This window comes from Panthera uncia (assembly GCF_023721935.1).
Source record: "Panthera uncia isolate 11264 chromosome A1 unlocalized genomic scaffold, Puncia_PCG_1.0 HiC_scaffold_16, whole genome shotgun sequence".
Lineage (NCBI taxonomy): Eukaryota > Metazoa > Chordata > Mammalia > Carnivora > Felidae > Panthera > Panthera uncia.
This window is the reverse complement of record NW_026057576.1, coordinates 69,402,306-69,421,104: the sequence shown is the minus strand read 5'-3', so window position 1 is coordinate 69,421,104 and position 18,799 is coordinate 69,402,306. Positions and strand designations below refer to the sequence as shown.

The following is an 18,799-nucleotide window of genomic DNA, read 5'->3' as shown; positions in this document are numbered from 1 at the left end:
TACGAGAGGCAAAAGAAACTGCTAGATCTCACCATTTTATTTTTCCAAGACAGAAAGAAAGCTTGAGAGTGAAAGCAAAATAATCATGATTTCCAGAAACGAATTGTCTCCCATGATAAACAAAAATTTAGCATAGTGAGAGTATGATGAGAAAAGAAGAAAACAGAAGCCACAAGGGGACAAGCAGCCCTGGGAGCAAGAGCCCCTCTTGTATTCTTTCTCCTCACAGAGAACCCAAAATGGCAGAATCAGCCTGTCTGTCCTCCCCTGGAGCCAGTGCTGGGAGAGTGAGGTCTGGAAGAGCCCATGATCTGAGGATGCGAACACCAGAGACTGATGGGCTCTGGCAGCAATAAGGATTTCTGAATAACTGAACTGAAGAAATACCTGAAGCCTGATCTTTCGAGCATGACTTCCCATAGCCTAGCTAATACTTCTGTCCCTGCAAACCCCTCTTCTGATACTGAGACAGCAAAGCAGAGAGAAGAAAACCCAGCTGACATTGAAACAGGACTCACAACCAGGCATGAGATTTGGGGTCACTTTCTGACACTGTAATAGAACAAAAGATCTAGACAAGAAAGTTAATTGTATTTCAGAAGGACAGATATCATGTTTTCACTCATATGTGGATCTTGAGAAACTTAACAGAAGACCATGGAGGAAGGGAAGAGAAATAATTTCAAACAGAGAGGGAGGAAGGCAAACCGTAAGAGACTCTTAAATATAGAGAACAAACAGGGTGGATGGGGGGTGGGGGAGAGGGGAAAATGGGTGATGGGCATTGAGGAGGGCATTTGTTGGAGTGAGCACTGGGTGTTGTATGTAAGCAATGAACCATGGAAACTGACCCCCAAAAACCAAGAACACACTTTACACAGTGTATGTTAGCCATTTTGACAATAAATTATATTTAAAAAAGAATAAGAAGAAAATTCAAAGCAAAGATTCTGACCACCATGGAGCAAATCTAGAAAGCAATTAGTCCACATTAAAACAGGTGATAAGAAGACTCTAAGAAAAATATCCGAGAGCAAGAATCCAATGGTTTTGGAGTAACAGAAGGTTTTGGGAAGAACATCTACAGCAGCATAAGAGTGGAATTTATTCCAAACAATAGATAAAATTCATGAGAATTTGGAAAGTATAGGAAATAGAAGGGGGGAGGTATGTATTTCTTTTTCCAACAAAATCTGTCAAAACCAATCAGAAAATCTCAACCAAGCAAAACTAAACTTAACTGAAAATTGTGTAAGAAAGCAAAGATTCAAATAAAATGCATGAAACTAAGTCAGATTCTGAACAATTAGTGGAAAGTGAGAAAGGGAGCATTTACCTGGAGCATTGATCTTCTGGTACCGTATACCTCATAATACTGGAGCCCTGGAGGAGGAAGTAAGATCTGAGAGCATTACCCGACTCAACAGTGAACAATATTTTTATAGTCAACTTATAGTTTATCAATCTGTTGATTATAAATGTACTGGCAAGCATGAAAGACCAGTTAGGACTAAAAAGTGTGCTTAGGCATACAGCTGTAGTCTGCAGTTTATCATCCATTAAGAAACTCATCATCAGGTTTCTTTACTATACAGTATTTTAATGATATGACATCACCTTGATTAAGCTTTTGAAAGGTAATATTAATTAGCTTAACAAGAAGTGTGTGGAAACTATATAAGTAGAAATATTTTCTCAGAATCATGAATAAAAAATAAATTGAAAGGTAAACATTTCTATGAGATTGGAGAATATTAGTTTTTCTTAGATTAATGTAACCTCAACAAATAAAACAAGAGGATGTTTTGAGGAGTTAATACGTAAAAGTAAATAAAAGAATTCTGAAAACAGAAGTTTATGGGGAAGAGCTAGGAACCCTAGCTTTTTAAATTCATTACGATGTTTTAAATTCATTAATCAAATTATTAATTTGTTTTAATCATTATTAAAGTGAATGTACAGTCACTCAATTTGGAGTGAGATAGATTGATGGAAAAGAATAAAAATTTAGAAATAGAGCTGAAATTGTCTGAGTATTCAGTTTATGATAAGAGGTATTTCAGATTAGTGAAGAAAAGATAGATTTTTTTCAATTATATATGCTGAGTCAGCTGATCATCTATTAAAAGAAAAAATAAGATTAATTCTTATCTCACTTCTTATACCAAAATAAATTCCAGATACAAACTGATTTAAATGTGACTTCTGGTTAAGCATGTTAAACATAATAAACTAAAACTACTTCATAAAAGTATGGGTACATTTACGTCCAATCATCCAGTGAGAGAAGTTTTTTTACCTTAGATAAAAGAATAGCAAATTAGACCACATAGAAATGTAAAATTTATGTTCACAAAAATACCACAAATGGATTGAGGAAAATACTTTAAACATATATAACAGATAAAAGATCCATTTTCTTAATTTATAAAGAGCTGGTAGAAGCTATTAAAGAGGGACAAGAGGTCAACAGGATAGGAAAATGACGTTAAGTAGAGACAAGGAGCTCAGAGAAAACAACTTCCTCCAGCCCTTTGTTCATGGCCCCCTTCTTCCCCATTTAAGTCCTTCTCATTTTCATCATGACAATCACTTGCCATCATTTTCCCCAAACAGTTCTTGCCTCACCCAAGAGGAGTACATTGATACTTCTAACTGGCTCATGATAGCTTTACCACAATTCTCTTATATACCATGTTTTCCCTTTTGCCTTTTCTTACAGTTGGTCATTTTCATCTTTTTCTCTACTCTTGATTATAAATTTCTCAATAGAAGAAACTGTGTCTTCCTCATCTCAGTCCCCAACACATCAAGCCTTCAGTAACCACTAATAACCCACACTTAAATAAATACACTAAGCAGGCTCTTCAAGGGACACACATTGCGTGGACAATATAAATATAAGTAAGTGTACTTGAGTCACATCTCCAACAGTCGTTGGGATTTAATTTCTGGATAAGATTTCGACAAAACTGACATAGCAGCCTTCATGCCAGGCACAAATTAATTTTCAGCCCGTAATTGAAATATTTCATGGCGCTACTTTTTGTTGGTGTATTCAAGGAAGCAGCTGGAAACACATGAATCGCGTTGTAACAAAGCATTGCTCTCAAATATAATTCACAGCATCTTACAACATGCACTTTCAGGTGGCTGAGCTGTGCAGAAAGGAGATTTTTTTTTTCTTCTGAGACTCTGAAAAGAGCAGAAGATAGCCCCTGTGTTCTTGCCCACATTGCTTATCTGCCAGCAACAGGTTACAATCCCATTGCTCCATGTTCCCGAACATTTACTGAATGTATAATAGCTGAGTATTCATGAAAGCTAATGCAGTGGATGAAAACAAATTAATTTGGTTAGTGCCCAAGGCAGTTGAAAGGTACACCTGCGTTTTTTGGTCTCTAGGTACCAAGAATAAATGTTGGACTTAATCACAAGCTGGCCTGTCATTTTGGGGGAAAGGAATTCATGTCGGGTGAAATTCTGTTTATACTGGTAGATGTGTTGACTCTTCCCCTTGTGCTGTTGGGTCTTGAGGATGTACACACACTTTCACATTGGTGACATCTTCATTGAAGAAAATACAGCAGTCTGATATTTTTAATGTGAATTGTCTTTGAAATTTGTGTTCCTTGTCTTTGGATGTAATAAATATGTGACAGAAACACACACAGAGGGAAAAAGCAATGTCCTCAATAAGTTTTGGCATTCTTAAGAAGTTAAATGACGCATTGCAAAATCTGAAGCATTTTTCGGATGAGTTAGGACTAATATTCTCTTAGATGCCCTGGCAAAGAAAGTATTATATTGTCTGTCCTTGGCGATGTTGAGTTCAAGCATCAGTAACAGCCTACTTCATGCTTACATGAACAAAACACGTTGTAGGTAATGAGGTTATAAAAAATTAACTCAAGGAGACATTAAGTGTTTCACACATAGACAAAGGATAGGTGGAAAAACTTATCTCCTAGTAAAAGAATCACTTACCAATTAATTGCTCCTTTGTTCAAATGGGTCCGCTATGTGCTGGGCATTGAATGTCGTACTTCTAAAACAGTTAAAATTTAAGTGTCCCTAGGAAAGGAAACTGCTAAGAGTGTGTACTGTGCGGGGTGCAGCCTGGAAACTAGTAGATTCAAGACCTCACTGAACATGGACTGCAATGCTTGGAAAAGAACTTACTTTGGAGTCATAATGACTCAGTGGTACTTGTTACTGCCACACATTAATAGAGTGACTTTGAGCTAATCACCAATCATCTTTAAGCCTCATTTTCCTTATCTTCTAAAAAAAAAAAAGGGCAGAGTAGATTTTCTGTAGGATTCATTTTTGTCTCTAAGATCCTATTGGTGTAACAGGGCTTTTTATCTTGGGCCTGTCCATCTTTGTATTATCCTGGACCTTATTTCTTGGAATCTGAGAATCCAAGTTACATCTTCATTGTACTAAAGCCTATAAAGACATTATTAAAGAGTCACTGGATTACAATTGTCACTGTCTCCAGACATCATCATCATAATAAATCCTCATTAAGAAGCATTTATTGGGGCGCCTGGATGGCTCAGTCGGTTAAGCAGCCAACTTCGGCTCAGGTCATGATCTCGCGGTCTGTGAGTTCGAGCCCCGCGTCGGGCTCTGTGCTGACAACTCAGAGCCTGGAGCCTGTTTCAGATTCCGTGTCCCCCTCTCTCTCTGACCCTCCCCCATTCATGCTCTGTCTCTCCCTGTCTCAAAAATAAATAAACGTTAAAAAAAAACTTTAAAAAAAAAAGAAGCATTTATTGTTCACTAATGTATGTAAGATACACGAGTCAGAGATGTACATATAATCATATATTTAATAAGAAAAACTTGTAAGAATAGAACTAGCCAAAGTCTTTGCAGACTAAGTATGAGTCTTTTAGCGTGGCTAGATTTTGTTGGAATGCTCTATTTTATTTATTTATTCATTTTTTTTATTTATTTAGGTCTTGGCCTCTTTCATGGTCTTGGGTATGCACCCTGAAAATAATAAATAAAATCAAGAAAATATGTTTGTCTTTATTAAGTCTCTTGGTATGGTAATACCATTTAGAAATGTTTCCTTTTTAATGAGTCTTGTGTTTTTAATATAACTGAAATAATTTGATGGATGGGTACTATAAAAGTAAAATCAAGGCTATTATTCTCATATGCCTGTAGACAATCAAATGCAATTCACTATAAAAATAAGTTGCACTTAGCAACAGAAAAAAAATACAGTTATTTGCAGGAAATGTTAAGCAACTCGTTAGCTTGCTTAGAGGAAAAAAAAGAAAGTCAAATAAAAAGATGTCTTTTTATTTTATTTTATTTTATTTTCTCAACAGTACTTACCACCAACAAGGCTAATATTAATTCAGGGTAATTATTATTAATAATAATTCAGGGTGATTATTTTAGTTTTCCACACTGAATAGTTAGATATCAGGCTTTAAGGATCTTTAATTCTCAGCTCTTTCCCCTCTGTGGAATTAAGGCTGTTCTCCCAATCAATCAGATAAAAATCAATAATATTGAGATCGAAGTCCTCAAACACCACAAACTAGTTTTAAACTGCATGCAAGCCTGAGCTGGTGTTTAATGCCTCTATTCTCTTCCTCCATAGGCGTTTATGTCCATGTTCCAGATCCTCACCCAGGAAGGATGGGTAGACGTAATGGACCAAACCCTAAATGCTGTGGGACACATGTGGGCACCTGTGGTAGCCATCTATTTCATTCTCTATCACCTCTTTGCCACTCTGGTGAGTTTAGCATTTCTTGTCAATTATATCTTAGTACCGTAGTGGGGTAAGCATCAACCGGTTTCTGTGGCCTCTTTTCAATGTCAAAACGAGAGTCAGAGAACCAGTGTAGAGTAGTCCGGCCACATGAGGTCTCTTCCAGTCTAAATTTCTATGACTCCAACTGCTTGAGGAACTAGATTCCAAATTTGAGTAAGAGGAGGGCTCCATCCTATACGCCAGTGTCTGCCTGAGGGAACACGAGATAAAACATAATGGAAATCCGATATTCAAGTACATGGTTAACCATCTCTAAGTGTTCCCAGAACTATGTCATTATTATTGCTGCTGCTATTATTGTTATTTATCAGGTGGGGACACGCTCTTCAGTTTCACTGCTTCCATTCCAAAGCTGAGATTAAACTGAAGACCTTGACCCTAGGGTGCAGTTAGAAGTCAGCTCTGTGTTTCTGGGCTGTGTGGCTGAAAGAAACACATGGGAAAAATTAAAACATAGAGTCACAAATATTGCAAAAAGCATCATGAAAACAAAATACCAAAACCCGGGAAAAATTGACTTCTATCACACAAGGAGAATTTTCTTTTCAATGCATGTGCATGAAACAGAAAGGAAAAAGTTGTGAAATATGGCCTTGACATAGTAAGGGATATAATTCTCAGGTCTTTCTAATGGCCAAAGTACATCCCCTTATAATAAATGTGTGTATATTTAAGAAGCAAACTTAAGCTCTATTATGTTAAAAGTTCTAGTGTAAGGACCCAAAATGTTATCCTTTATCAGAAACACATGAAATTAAAAAAACAAAAAACAAAAAGCCCTGCTGTTGCTAAAAAGCAGAACGTTTCATAATTTCATTCCTAATGTTTGGAACAACCAAGGTAGGCAGTGTTCCCACTTTACAGATGATGAAACTGAGGCTCAGAGGAGTTAAGTAACACACCCAACATCATGTACAGTGTAAATGCTAGACCCAGGACGTTCCCATGTCTTCCTGGTCTCATAGCCTGTGGTCAGGCAGCTACGTTGTTATTTCCTACGATTGTGAAGTTTAGCATTATCACTGAAAATGTCTTCCTGGAATCAAACCTCTCTCCAAGAGTCACTAAAATAAGACAAATTACAAATGGGCACTAAGATTCCTTCCAATTCTAAATGTGAACTAAACAGGTGCTTCAGAAACTAGATGTGTTCAAGGTTGCATTTGCTATAGGCAGAACCTTTCTTTCGAAAGGGAGCAAATAGGTCAAAAAGTGTATAGGGATACATTGTTACATGGTGTAACGTTTTAGGTTCAAACTGTAGAACCACATAGAAATAGTTTTGGCATTTTTTACTTGGGGTGACTTTTAAAATATGCACAAAAGGAAAGAACCTTCTGCAGAAGGAATGGAGGCCTGGTTTCCAGAGCCAAATCTGCCTGCGCCTCATGACATTGGCCCTGAGGGCTTTGCATCCTGTCTTCTGGGACCTTTAAGTCTATCTCATTCATCCATCCATCCATTCATTCATCCATCCACACACCCATTTGTCAATTCAACTAATGTTTATTAAGTACCTACTCTGTTTAAGTTCCTGTATAACTATGGAATAGCTTGGAGACTATTGATCATAGTTAAAGGTAGGATAGATATGATTGAAATCATCTATGTATAGTAATAATCTAATTGTTCTTCTATTAAAACAATATATTTGTTTGCTATCCTCATGGCAGATGTTTCACACAAATTTGATCCTTTAGTGAAAGTCTCACACAATACGAAAGCAAGAAGAAAAATGATTCGGCCTAGTAAACTGTTTATACCAAACCAATTTTTTTTTCAAAAATTGAACTACAGAGATCACTAATTACTAAGATCACTGAGATAATGAAATAAAATACTAAATCTTGTATGTAGACTTCTTGGGCAGTCTGAATTTTCCTTATGGGACCAAAAACATACCATCAACAGTGGAACACTGAGGCACTTCCAAGGACTTCCGAGGTTCACCTGCACCCCTGGGAATCCACAGAGCACATCTGGAAAACCCATATGTAACTCTGCTGCTTGAAGTATCTGCCCAAAGTATTTATTATAATTTTTCCATTGTGATTTTCAAAAAGTGGTTCTAAGTTAAAACTATAAATTGAAACAGTTTCTTCTTTTATTCATTATCTTTCTCAAATCTGTAAAGCAATGAGGGCATTTTGGTAAATCAGGTGAGAAAGTACAACCTTCAAAGTCTAGATTCAACTTTTAGCTCCACTGGTCACTGGATGTGTGACTTGGGAAGAATCAGACTTCTCTTACCTCTCTGTTGCGTTGTATCTGAAAATGAGGGTAACGATGCCCCACATACCTACTTTCCAAGATGCCATCTACATGGGAGCTGTATTTTGGGGGATGTATTAGCCATGGGATAAGAGGGTGATCACAGCTATCACCAACACTGAGTTTAAATAAGATGTTGTGTGCATTTAAAGCTATACATTTGTAAAGGCTAAACATTTAATATGTTCAGGTGCTTTTAATTTACAGAAGTAAAGTATTACTGATCAATTTAAAGCATCATTGATGCTTCTCTGCTTTAATGTTTCCTTCTTCTGCCGCACCATGTCTCCCAGATAATGACTGGGATGTATTTGGTATGAATCTATCGTCCAGTTTTAAATCATATTTTACTGAATTTAACATGCTGTTAACTATAGGAAGACTCTTATTTTGGCTAACATTAACAAGAAACAACAATTAAACCAAACACACATAGATAAGTTGCATGCCAGTTTTATTTAGACTGTTGAAATGTAAAAATAAACGTGTGTCTAAAAATCAATGAAATGAAGTAGTTTCCCACATATATATGTATCCATCAAAAATATGTAATGTTTTAAATTTAAGGTTATAACCTACAAACAGTTTATACCATTAGTTTTTAAGATTTATATTGATTTTCCAGTTGAGAAGCTATGCTCCAGTGCCCTGATGGATGTCCCTGGGACGCATGTCCCTGTACACTTTTCTCACTGCTATGGCCACACAGCACGCTGAGGCCAAGTCATATTTGATCATTGTTTCCCTCCTTAAGATCATTAGTAGCAGCAATTTTCAGGGTAAATGGGATCAAACTCCACACACATTCCCCAAATACTGTTTTTGAAATCTTTTTATCCTAATGTACATAAAGTTCATTAGTATATATAATCATGAATATATGGAATATGACTGACTGTCATATTTGTTTATCAGTCCTTTCTGGTGGATATTTAAGTTGTATTCCAATGTTTTGCCCTCACAATGTTGCAACTAGTACATGTGTACATTGTGTCCACTTGTGTGAGTGTTTCTCTAGGTTATATGCCAGAAAGTAGAACTCCAGATCCTGGATCCTGTCCAGATGGCTCTATAGCATGGGTCTGCAAGCCCATATATCAAATCTGGTCCACAGGCTTTATTTATACAGCCCTTGAGCAATGCACAGGAGTGGTTTGTGCATTTTAAAATTGCTATATAAGTACACATAGAACATCATCAGTGTTGCCTCTCGGCCCTCAAAACCTAAAATATTCACTGTAGGGACCTGACACTTGCTGAGTAGTAGCTCACCCTCCCAAGTGCCGCAGTTGAGAACCCCATGTTCTTCCTTCCTCATGTATAGTTGACGTGGTTAGGCTTAAGATTATGACAGTCTGATGAGTTGGATGGTAGTATCACTTGGACTTTAGCTTGCATTTTTGCATTTCAGTAGTTGTTGATAAGGGAGCACTTCTTCATATGCTTACTGGCCATCTTTGTGATTCACCCAATCATATTGTAAGCTTTACCTGTTTTTCTAAAAGCTAGTTGGTCTTTTTAGAATGCATTTGTCGGAGTACTACATATCCTGTGGGATAGTAGTCCCGTGACTGCTGTAGGAGTTGCAAATTTCCTCTGTTAGGCAGCATTTTGTTATTTCAATTTGTCTCTGATGGCTTTTGACATTATATTTTGACATGGTCAAAACCATCCGTTTTTCACTTATGGTCAATATTTATTCTGGACTCATGCTTAGGAAATTTTTTCCCACCCTGATGTAGGAAAAATATTCTCCTCTGTCTTCTAATTGTTTTAAATTTCTGGTCTTTAAGGAATCTTAACGTACTGCTTGTATATAGTGTGAGCCAGATAAAATACACTGCTGCAAGAAAACTCAAATTGGTTTTTCTTGACCAGATTTATATGAAGTGTTTTAAGCTTTGAGATATTTGGTTGGGTTCTCTGATTATGAAATCTAAAGCCAAAAGGACAACTACTCAGATTTTTTAAATTTATAAATTTTTTTTAATGTTTTTAATTTTTTTAAGTTTATTTATCTTGAGAGAGACAGAGCAAGCTAGAGAGACATAGTCAGAGACAGAGACAGAGAAAGAGAGAGAGAATCCCAAGCAGGCTCTGCACTGTCAGCATGGAGCTCCAGTGTGGAGTTCGAACCCATGAACCACAAGATCATGATCTGGCCGAAACCAAAAGTCGGACACTTAACCGACCAAGCCTCCCAGGCGCCCCTATAAATGATTTTTTTTTTAATGAGAGCTAATTAATTCAGTGAAAGAAGGCACTCCACAAGACATGAAATCTGAGTGTCCGTTTCATACTATACTACCCAAAAAGTCTTGGGACCAAAGTCACTTTGCCAGTTCACTTGAGATTTTGCCTAAAACGTGATCAGCAGTTGCTCTGCTTCTCTGGACATCCTCCAACCCACAGTCACTATGACAGGCTCTACAATGTTAGCCCAATCTGCTTTAGCCCAGTTTTCCTGAATCTCAACTGCTATGTCTAAGTACTAACCTACATCCTGGCCAGCTTGGCAAAGAGCTCAATCCCTCCCCTTTTTGAGCCTATACCTAGTACAGAAGTAGGACAAGTAAACACAGACCAACCAGCCAACCAACAAACAAATAAAACCTGTGATTTAAGACCTACTGATGCAAGTGAGAAAAGGCTGTGGCTTGCCTTCTATTAGGGCCCACATAATACTTCTGATTCCTGCTCATTCCAGCCCTACCTGATCTGAAATAGTTAAAATATTGGCAGTAAAACAGCTGGAGACAGTCTGTGGATTGACAGATAAAATATGTGGATGGAGGCCCTAGGCCTGTGTTAAATATGCATCACATCCCCTTAAAATCCAAACACAAGTTAAAATCTCCATTCCATAAGCCTGTCTTTAGGCTTGAACTTAATTAAAATGAGCATTTTTCTTAAATTGTATGCTTCTTTTTGCAAAATACTACAAAGCATTTTAATCCAAATGAAAAAAAAAAAAGTCCACAAAAATATACAAGCTCTGATTTGTTTTTTTATCCACACTGGCCAAGTCGTGCTGCACAAGCCAGGGAGTCCCTGATTTAGTCTTTTCAAGGACAGGCATATGCCAGGCAGCAAAATAAGAAAAAAAAAAATGTTTGGCTGCAGTTTGTTCTGGAATAAAAAACAGCAGGCTATTCCATCGCCCCCTGGGGGCACCAATTTGTCAGCCCACAATGAAAATCAAGCTTAAGTGTATAGCAAATGCATATTCATAACCATTATCTATTGTCTCTTTAAAATGTCTCTCTCATCCACCAGGTATTTATTCTGTATTTCTGTCCTGACTGATTGCGGTTTGCCCAGTGCTTGTGAAATTCGTCTCCCCCCCCCCCCCCCCCCCCTCTTTTCCCAATGATTAGGCGATAAGGACTATTGAAGACTTACCCAGTTGAAAGACTCTATTTTTTTTTTTTGCTCAGTGTTTTTCCCTTTATTATTGTTTCAAAGGAAAGCCCTGTGATGTGAATACTGAAAGAGAGAAAATGTAATTAAGCGTTCATTGTGGATAGTCTTTTTGTTACCTTTGAAGTGCTTAAATTAACACAGCAATCTCTTGATTTTGCTTCTGTAGTGGCAGTTTTCTGAGAATAGTCATATTTTGCTAACAAAAATGGCATTCCAAAGTGTAAATTAAATAACTTGATTTTATAGAATTCATTTAAAAGTGCATCTGTGTTGAGCATACCCCATTTTACATTGCTCTGATTGCATTTGACTTTTTGTTGACCTGTGTGAAAAATGAGATTGTTTCCAACACAGCTTGTGAGACAACTTAGGATAGTGTGATTCTAAATGGTAAAAAGGAAAAAGAAAAACACGGGATTATGGGGTGTTGACCAGGTGCCTGCTGTAGTCCTGTTGTATGCTCGAAAATAATTTTTAAAAAGGAATTATTAATAAAGCTCATTGTAGAGAGAGAAATAAAACTAAAGGTGACATTTCAGCTAATGGGCTATTGTTAAGCTGCATCAGAAGGAAAAGAAAGTAGTACAAGTTAACTTTGAAGAAGTGGGAAGGGAACGGGGAAGATTTGGAGGACAAGGACAGGACTATATGCAGAGTTAGAGAAAATGCAAAATAGAGGTAGACATTCTCAGCCAAGAAAACCCACTCAAAAAATGGTAAGGCCACCCTCTTTCAAAATAAACCATGATTTTCAGTAGTCTGAGTCATGCTGACCCAAAAGTCGAGTCTTTGGTAGAGGAGAACCTTGTTGTGCTGGGCAAAATGGTCTTGTCACAAGAAAACTGGAGGCAATAGCGATACTGGGGAACACACCTGCTTCCGTAATTTGTCAAATTGTGCTAAAATGTGTTCTGGGTAAAAGGAAGGAAAACAGATTAATTGTCTATGGTTGAATGTATAAAACTTAAACCATAGCAAATACCTAGTAAACCCTTAGCTCAGGAGAATCTGGCTCTTTCAGTACAATGTAAGGAGTGAGAACAGCAGTTAGAGAAGGATAGAGAGGCCATAGGATTTAATGGTAGCTGAACACCTGTTAAGACACTGGAACAGGAGCCATATTGAACCCAGAAATGGGTGCTTTGAAATCCACTAAGCTAGAAGTTCAAAAATCTCACTAGTATGTTGGTATGTCATTCATAAAAATTCTAGGAACGAGATTGGATGGCCCCCCAGAGATTTAATATGGCATTTTCCCCACTAAATATATTCTCAGTGCTAAAAATATCTTGAGCAAACTAGAAGAATTTGGTACCTGTGATATTTTAATAGTTATTCTACACTTTTTCATTGAAATTGGTGATTTGTAGTGTATCAGTATTGCTCATAAATAAGGACGTAACATCAGTTGTATATTACATAGTAGAACAAAGACTTGTGTTGCTTATTAATATAATGGAAAGTTATATAGCTCTCTTAAAAAGTGACTAGTAGCCAATGCCCAAAAATATACAGATGAACTTCTTTTTCTAAAGCATTGAACAAGTTAAATACCACTGTGTTGAAAGTATATGTGTGCCCTAACAAAGCTCAAGAGAAAATGAAAGGATAGACCATTAGCCTCTTTTGCCCCTGAAAGTACATCATTCAGAAAAATTGTGATGTAGTATTCTGTGCCACATTATAAATTCAAGTATTATGTAAATCCAAATATTAAAAAAAAAGTAAATCAAGCAGAGCAGGTTAATTGCATAATTTAGAACTGGCCAAGTGTAAAGGTAAAAGCGTTCCACGGAAATGAGGAAGCTCTTGTGAATCAATGTGCTGAGTCCCTGTAAAAAACCTATTTATTCTAGCAATAACATTTTAATATACACCTGTGATTCACACATATTGGCTACGGAAAACCCTTTGGCACAGCACATGTGGCGCCTATGGGTAAACACTGACTGAAAATAAGATTCAGACGTCAATGTAATGGGTTCAGATTCCTATAAGCATCACCTCAGCTTTCTATAAAAACAGAACAAAAAAGTGCAAAAGGAAACTGGGAGAACTGGGAACGGTTCTTGCTTTCAGAACTAGGATTTGTCCCCCAATCCTATGACTTTGTCAGGGCAGTGGAGGGGTTGGGGTTTTGGAATAGCCTACACCAGATCAGCATCCCACTCAGCCCAACTGTGCACAGCACCGGGTCTGTAGGAAAAGAGTGTCTCACTGACAACGTGAATTAAATAAAACAGGAGCCGAGCTGCCACCCTCCCTTCACTTCTATTTCTTTATCACAGTGGTTATTGCCACCTTAGTCGAGTCTGAGAAAAGAACCACAAAGTAATTCTCACCTCCTTGCAATCGGCCACAGCTCAGCCCTGCCTCTCCTGCACCTTCTGTTTCCATTCCAAACAGGCAATCAAAGCCAGACGTCGTCGGTCACCTCTCACTCTAAGTGCCAAGGTGCCACCTTATCACAGTGCCTGGCAACAAGGACCAGGCTAAAAGTCCGTATCCAAATGGAGTTTGGGGAGGATATGAGAGCTCCACACAGATTTTTCAATACAGATTCTGCATGCGCCATCATGTTGTCAGGTTAATTAAGCAGCAACACCTAAACAAAGATATTTGTTGAATGAACTTAGGTTTCATGACAGTTGAAAGCAAGCTTTCAACTTTATTTTACATTATTCTTGAATTTGTTGTCCAAACCCCTCCCAGCTGCTTCGTCCTGTGGGCGTGGGCCTTTCAATCCTCAGAGCCCTTTCATCGAGTTTGCTAGCAAAGCCAAAGCTTTTCCTTTTGGAGTCTTGCCTTCTCTCTACCTTGAAAGCCAAACTCCCAGCTACATGGGAAACCTTATATATTTAATTTTTTTTTTTTACATTTTATTTATTTTTGAGAGAGCGAGAGAGAGACAGAGCCCAAGTGGGGGAGGGGCAGAGAGAGAGGGAGACACAGAATCCGAAGCAGGCTCTAGGCTCCGAGTTGTCAGCACAGAGCCCAACGCGGGGCTCGAACCCACAAACCATGAGATCATGACCTGAGCCAAAGTCAGACACCCAACCGACTGAGCCACCCAGGCGCTCCAAAACCTTATATATTTAATAGCCCTTTGTCAAACTGTACTTTATGCTGTGTAGTTACTGTTTCAGTGAACCAATTTAAAATAACTACATTACGCATTAAAAATTACATTTGGGAGGACAAATTTAACAGAGAGGAAGCAAATGTCATCACTTAGTGATTATTACAGCCTCCCTCTCATACCTGCCAACCTCCCAGCCTCCCTTGGTGGCATTTGGGCCAACTGCCACCCCTCCATCCTACCTCTCTGGCCTCTGGTGGCAGTGCTCTGTGATACTTAACTGCTCACCTGGCCCCTAATAAGCCACATGTTCCCAAGGCCTTGTCTTTGCTCATGCCACCTGGAAATCCGTTCTCATAATTCTCTTCCTGCCAAAATCATCTTTTCTCCTTAGTATCTTGATATCTTAGTAGCACAGGGTTGGACCCTATCAGTGTCTCACAATCTTAAATAAGTAGCACTCAGAAGACACACCGAGGCCTATTGTCCCAGATCAGCTCTCAGAAATCTAAATGCTCAGATGGCACAGAACTAAATGTGTGATACTCTGATTGGGCTTAGTTTCTGGTCCTCAGTCTTCACATTGGTATGAGCCTCACTCTCAACCCCTGCTCCAACTTTGCTTCACATTCTTCCTTTCTGACAAGGAATGACATTTTCCAGGATGGAGCTTGAGGGAAGCAGGGGGGTGCAGCAGAGGGCGGCGGCCACACTCAGGGGCAGCAGCAGTAGTGGTGCCAACCTGGGCGTGTTCAGCATCCATGACTTGGCCCCCACTTCTCACCAGAACTTGGCAAGAGGTAGCCTTGCTGGAGGTCCTGCATGGACAGGGGGTGGCCTGCACAGAGTTGGAGGTCTGGGAAGTTCTGGGAAGAGAGGGGAGGCCTGAGAGAGCCTCAGAAACAAATCTCTCTCTGTTCCCACCTGGAATGGAAGAACTTCTCAGCTTTCCTGAGAGTTGAGAGCCAGTGCATAGGAACAGCATTAGTGTAAGAGCAATGTCCCAAGCTGGAGACTAGATGGAGAGTAGAAGGGCATAAATGGAGACCCCCAAAAAGATACATCCACGTCCTGACTCCCAGACCTGTGAGTTTGGCCTTATTTGGAAAAAGGGCCTTTGCAGATGTAATTAAATTAAGGTTCTTGACATGAGACATCCTAGATTATCCAGGTGAGTCCTAAATCCAATGACAAATGTCCCTACGAGAAACAAAATAAGGACAAGACACAGGAAGAAAGAGGAGACCACATGAAGACAGAGGTGGAGGCTGGAGCGATGCCATCACAAGCTAACTAGCACCTGGCACCACTGGAAGATGGAAGGCAAGGTTCACCCTCCCCTGGAGTCTCTAGAGGGAGCGTGTTCCTGCTGACAACCTGATTTTGGACAATGGCCTCCAGAACAATCATAGAATACACTTATGTTGTTTCCAGCCACTAAGCTTGTACGACTCATTACAGCAGCCCTAGGAAACTAACACAAGGGGTGTCACTGAGATTCAGATCTTAGTAGGAGCTGCAGGAGCTGAGGTGGTGACCAATTCAGCAGAGGCCCCCAAAACAAGCACTATCACTGTCCCTGAAGGTGGACAGAGGACAGGCCACATGGCCACAGTGGACCAGACCTGATGAGAAGCACATCATTGACCTTCGGCCAACAAAAGGAATATTTATTCAAATGTAACTGAGTTTTGAAAGACTAAATTGAATTGATATAGCAAGATGCAGCTTTCAGCCATCAGCACAAATGGAGGGTTTATGGACTAAATTCAATTCATGTGTAGAAATATCAAGAAAATTATTTTAGTTTTTGCATATCTAAGTTTATGACTGCATACTTTCATACAGGCTGCACCAAACCACAGGGTTGTTGGGAGAAGATTAAACAGAAAAAGCGATAGCTGCAATTCGTTGAGCTTTTGTTGTTTTATCCATAATATTTCACAGACAAGGGCCCTGAAACTCAGTGTCTGGTCGCTAACTGAGGTCTCCCACCACAGTGCTCTTTCTCCCAGGCCGCCCACCTACAGCAACCCAGTTGAACTGTGAACCTCATAGCAGTGAGCTCAATATCATATTTATATTCCTGACCAGGCAGTGTCTGACACATCGATGGAGCCCAATCAACTGCTTGTCGAATTTAATCGAATAACATAACCTCACTGTCCTTAAGTAGCCTGCCATCTGTCTGGTGTTAGGAAAATCATTAAAAATAAAATATCCTGCCAACCCAGAAAACATCTCCATCAAGGTAGACGAGAAAGAAAACAGTTTTATTATTGAATAATCACTAAGCCAGACGGCAGTGGGCATCACAGGCAACCCACTAAAGAGACCACAAAGACAAAGCAATTTCACCTTGTATATATATTACATCTGTGTTCTCAAGATGAAAATAGTTAGGCCTCACATAAGAAGACTTGACAGGATCATTTATTAAATAGAGTTCCCCCTAAATTCACCTGGTAATTGGGGTGGCCATCTGTGGTAGCTAATTACCTTTATCTAGAAGAAAAAGAAAACTTCTCATCTCTTCAAGACAAGTAGGTACTTTTGGAATGTGGAGCCAGGTTGCTAAGTGACACTCCCATCGCTCCCCGCCCCCCTGCCCTGCCCCAGAAGAAGGGAGGAGGGAATGATAGATAGGGTGCTGTTTGGCTAGTGTTTATATATCAAAAAGGTCACCCCCCTCCCAAGAAAACCATTCTTGGGTTGTAAAATAAGTGCTGTGTATACATCAAAGGGGGATGCGAAGAATCTACAAAGTCATGTTTTCTAAAGGAAATGCTCTAAGAAAAGGAAGGAGAACAGTCACTTTTATCATGGAGGAAATTTTTTTTCTTTTTAGATTCGTGTTTGTCCTTTAGTGGGGAGATAGGAAAACTGGTTAAATTAGACCTAGCAGCGCCTGCATAAGTGCCCGATGAGAAATAGAAATGGTGAAGGATGGCACTTCCTCGAGGCAGGAGACCCTCTGGTGGACATCTCTGAATTTGGAGTGAGATTGTAGGGGAAGGTAGATTCCTCCTCTGATATTGCTGTTGATGAGAATATCAAGGTCAGGCAAGGGGACTACACTTCAAGGGAACTATGAATGGTCCGGTTGAGAATAATGTCTGGTTAGAGAAAGACTAATATATCTGTGCCCAGATGCCCATGGTGTGGCAGACATGGTGACATCAGTAAAAATCTGTCATCTAGATGATTCTGTATCTTCTTTAAGTTCTGGTAGGATCCCAAAGGACATGGCTTTTAAACAGAAATATATTGGCACTTCTCCCAAGCCAAGCATACACTGTCAAAATTTAATAATATTTGGAAGCTTTTTTCTCCTTGTTATATACCCATGGAACTTGGAAAAGAGCTAGCTATTAAATTTTGCATAATAAATCTCTCTGGTACTTAAAAGTCATGGCTGAATTGCCTTAACTTTTTTACCTTCTTGCTTAACCCTCCAATATTAACAGATGGGAATAATTTCTTAAGAGGGAAATTGAAAGGAGGAACATAAATTAGGGATGAAAAAGATTATCAAATGAATGTGGAACTTTAGAGAATTCAAACTTGAAAAGGGACTAAATATTAAATATTTTTAAAAATTCTACTTTTTTGTTGCTTTCTTTTACTTTAATTACCCATTCCAAAAAAGAAGCATATGCTTTTTTTTTTAAGTTTGTGCAATGTGGTGAAATACAAAGGGGAAAGACTGTTTTTCACAAAAGCAGGCATCATTAACATCTCTAAAGTGCCTCCTTCTGGCATTTTCTCTATTGTTCTTCTTTGTTTCTTGTTGCACTTCTACCATGTATACTGTTATTTAATGTTGTAATGTGAGCATTTTTTCAATACTATTAAAATTCATGAGTGCATTAGTTATTTATTGCTGTATAATAAGTTATGAACAATTTAAGAGCTTACAGCAATAAACATTTATTTCTCACTTTTTCTATGGGTCAGGAATCTGGAACAGGCTGAACTGAGTGATTCTAGCTCGGAATGTCTCATGAGTTTGGAGTCAAGATGTTGATGGGGCTGCAGTTGAACAACTTGACAAGAGCTGGAGGACCAGTTTCCAAGATGGATCACTCACATGGTGGGAGGCTTCAGTTTATCACCACTTGGACCTCTTTAGGCTGCTTGTGTGTCCTCATAACATGGTACCTGGCTTCCACCAGAGTGAGTGATCCAACAAAGAGTAAACTGAAACCCACAATGTCTTTCAT

At 38.8% G+C, this 18,799-nt stretch overlaps 1 protein-coding gene across 2 annotated transcripts in view; it reads left to right on the top strand.

The window, feature by feature from the left end:
- NALCN (sodium leak channel, non-selective) overlaps positions 1 to 18,799 on the top strand; it is a 298,281-nt gene that overhangs the window by 163,095 nt on the left and 116,387 nt on the right. For both annotated transcript variants that reach the window (XM_049647172.1, XM_049647173.1), the window contains exon 13: positions 5,627 to 5,764. In XM_049647172.1, the coding sequence (XP_049503129.1) occupies positions 5,627 to 5,764 (138 nt within the window). The remainder of the gene's footprint in view (positions 1 to 5,626; positions 5,765 to 18,799) is intronic.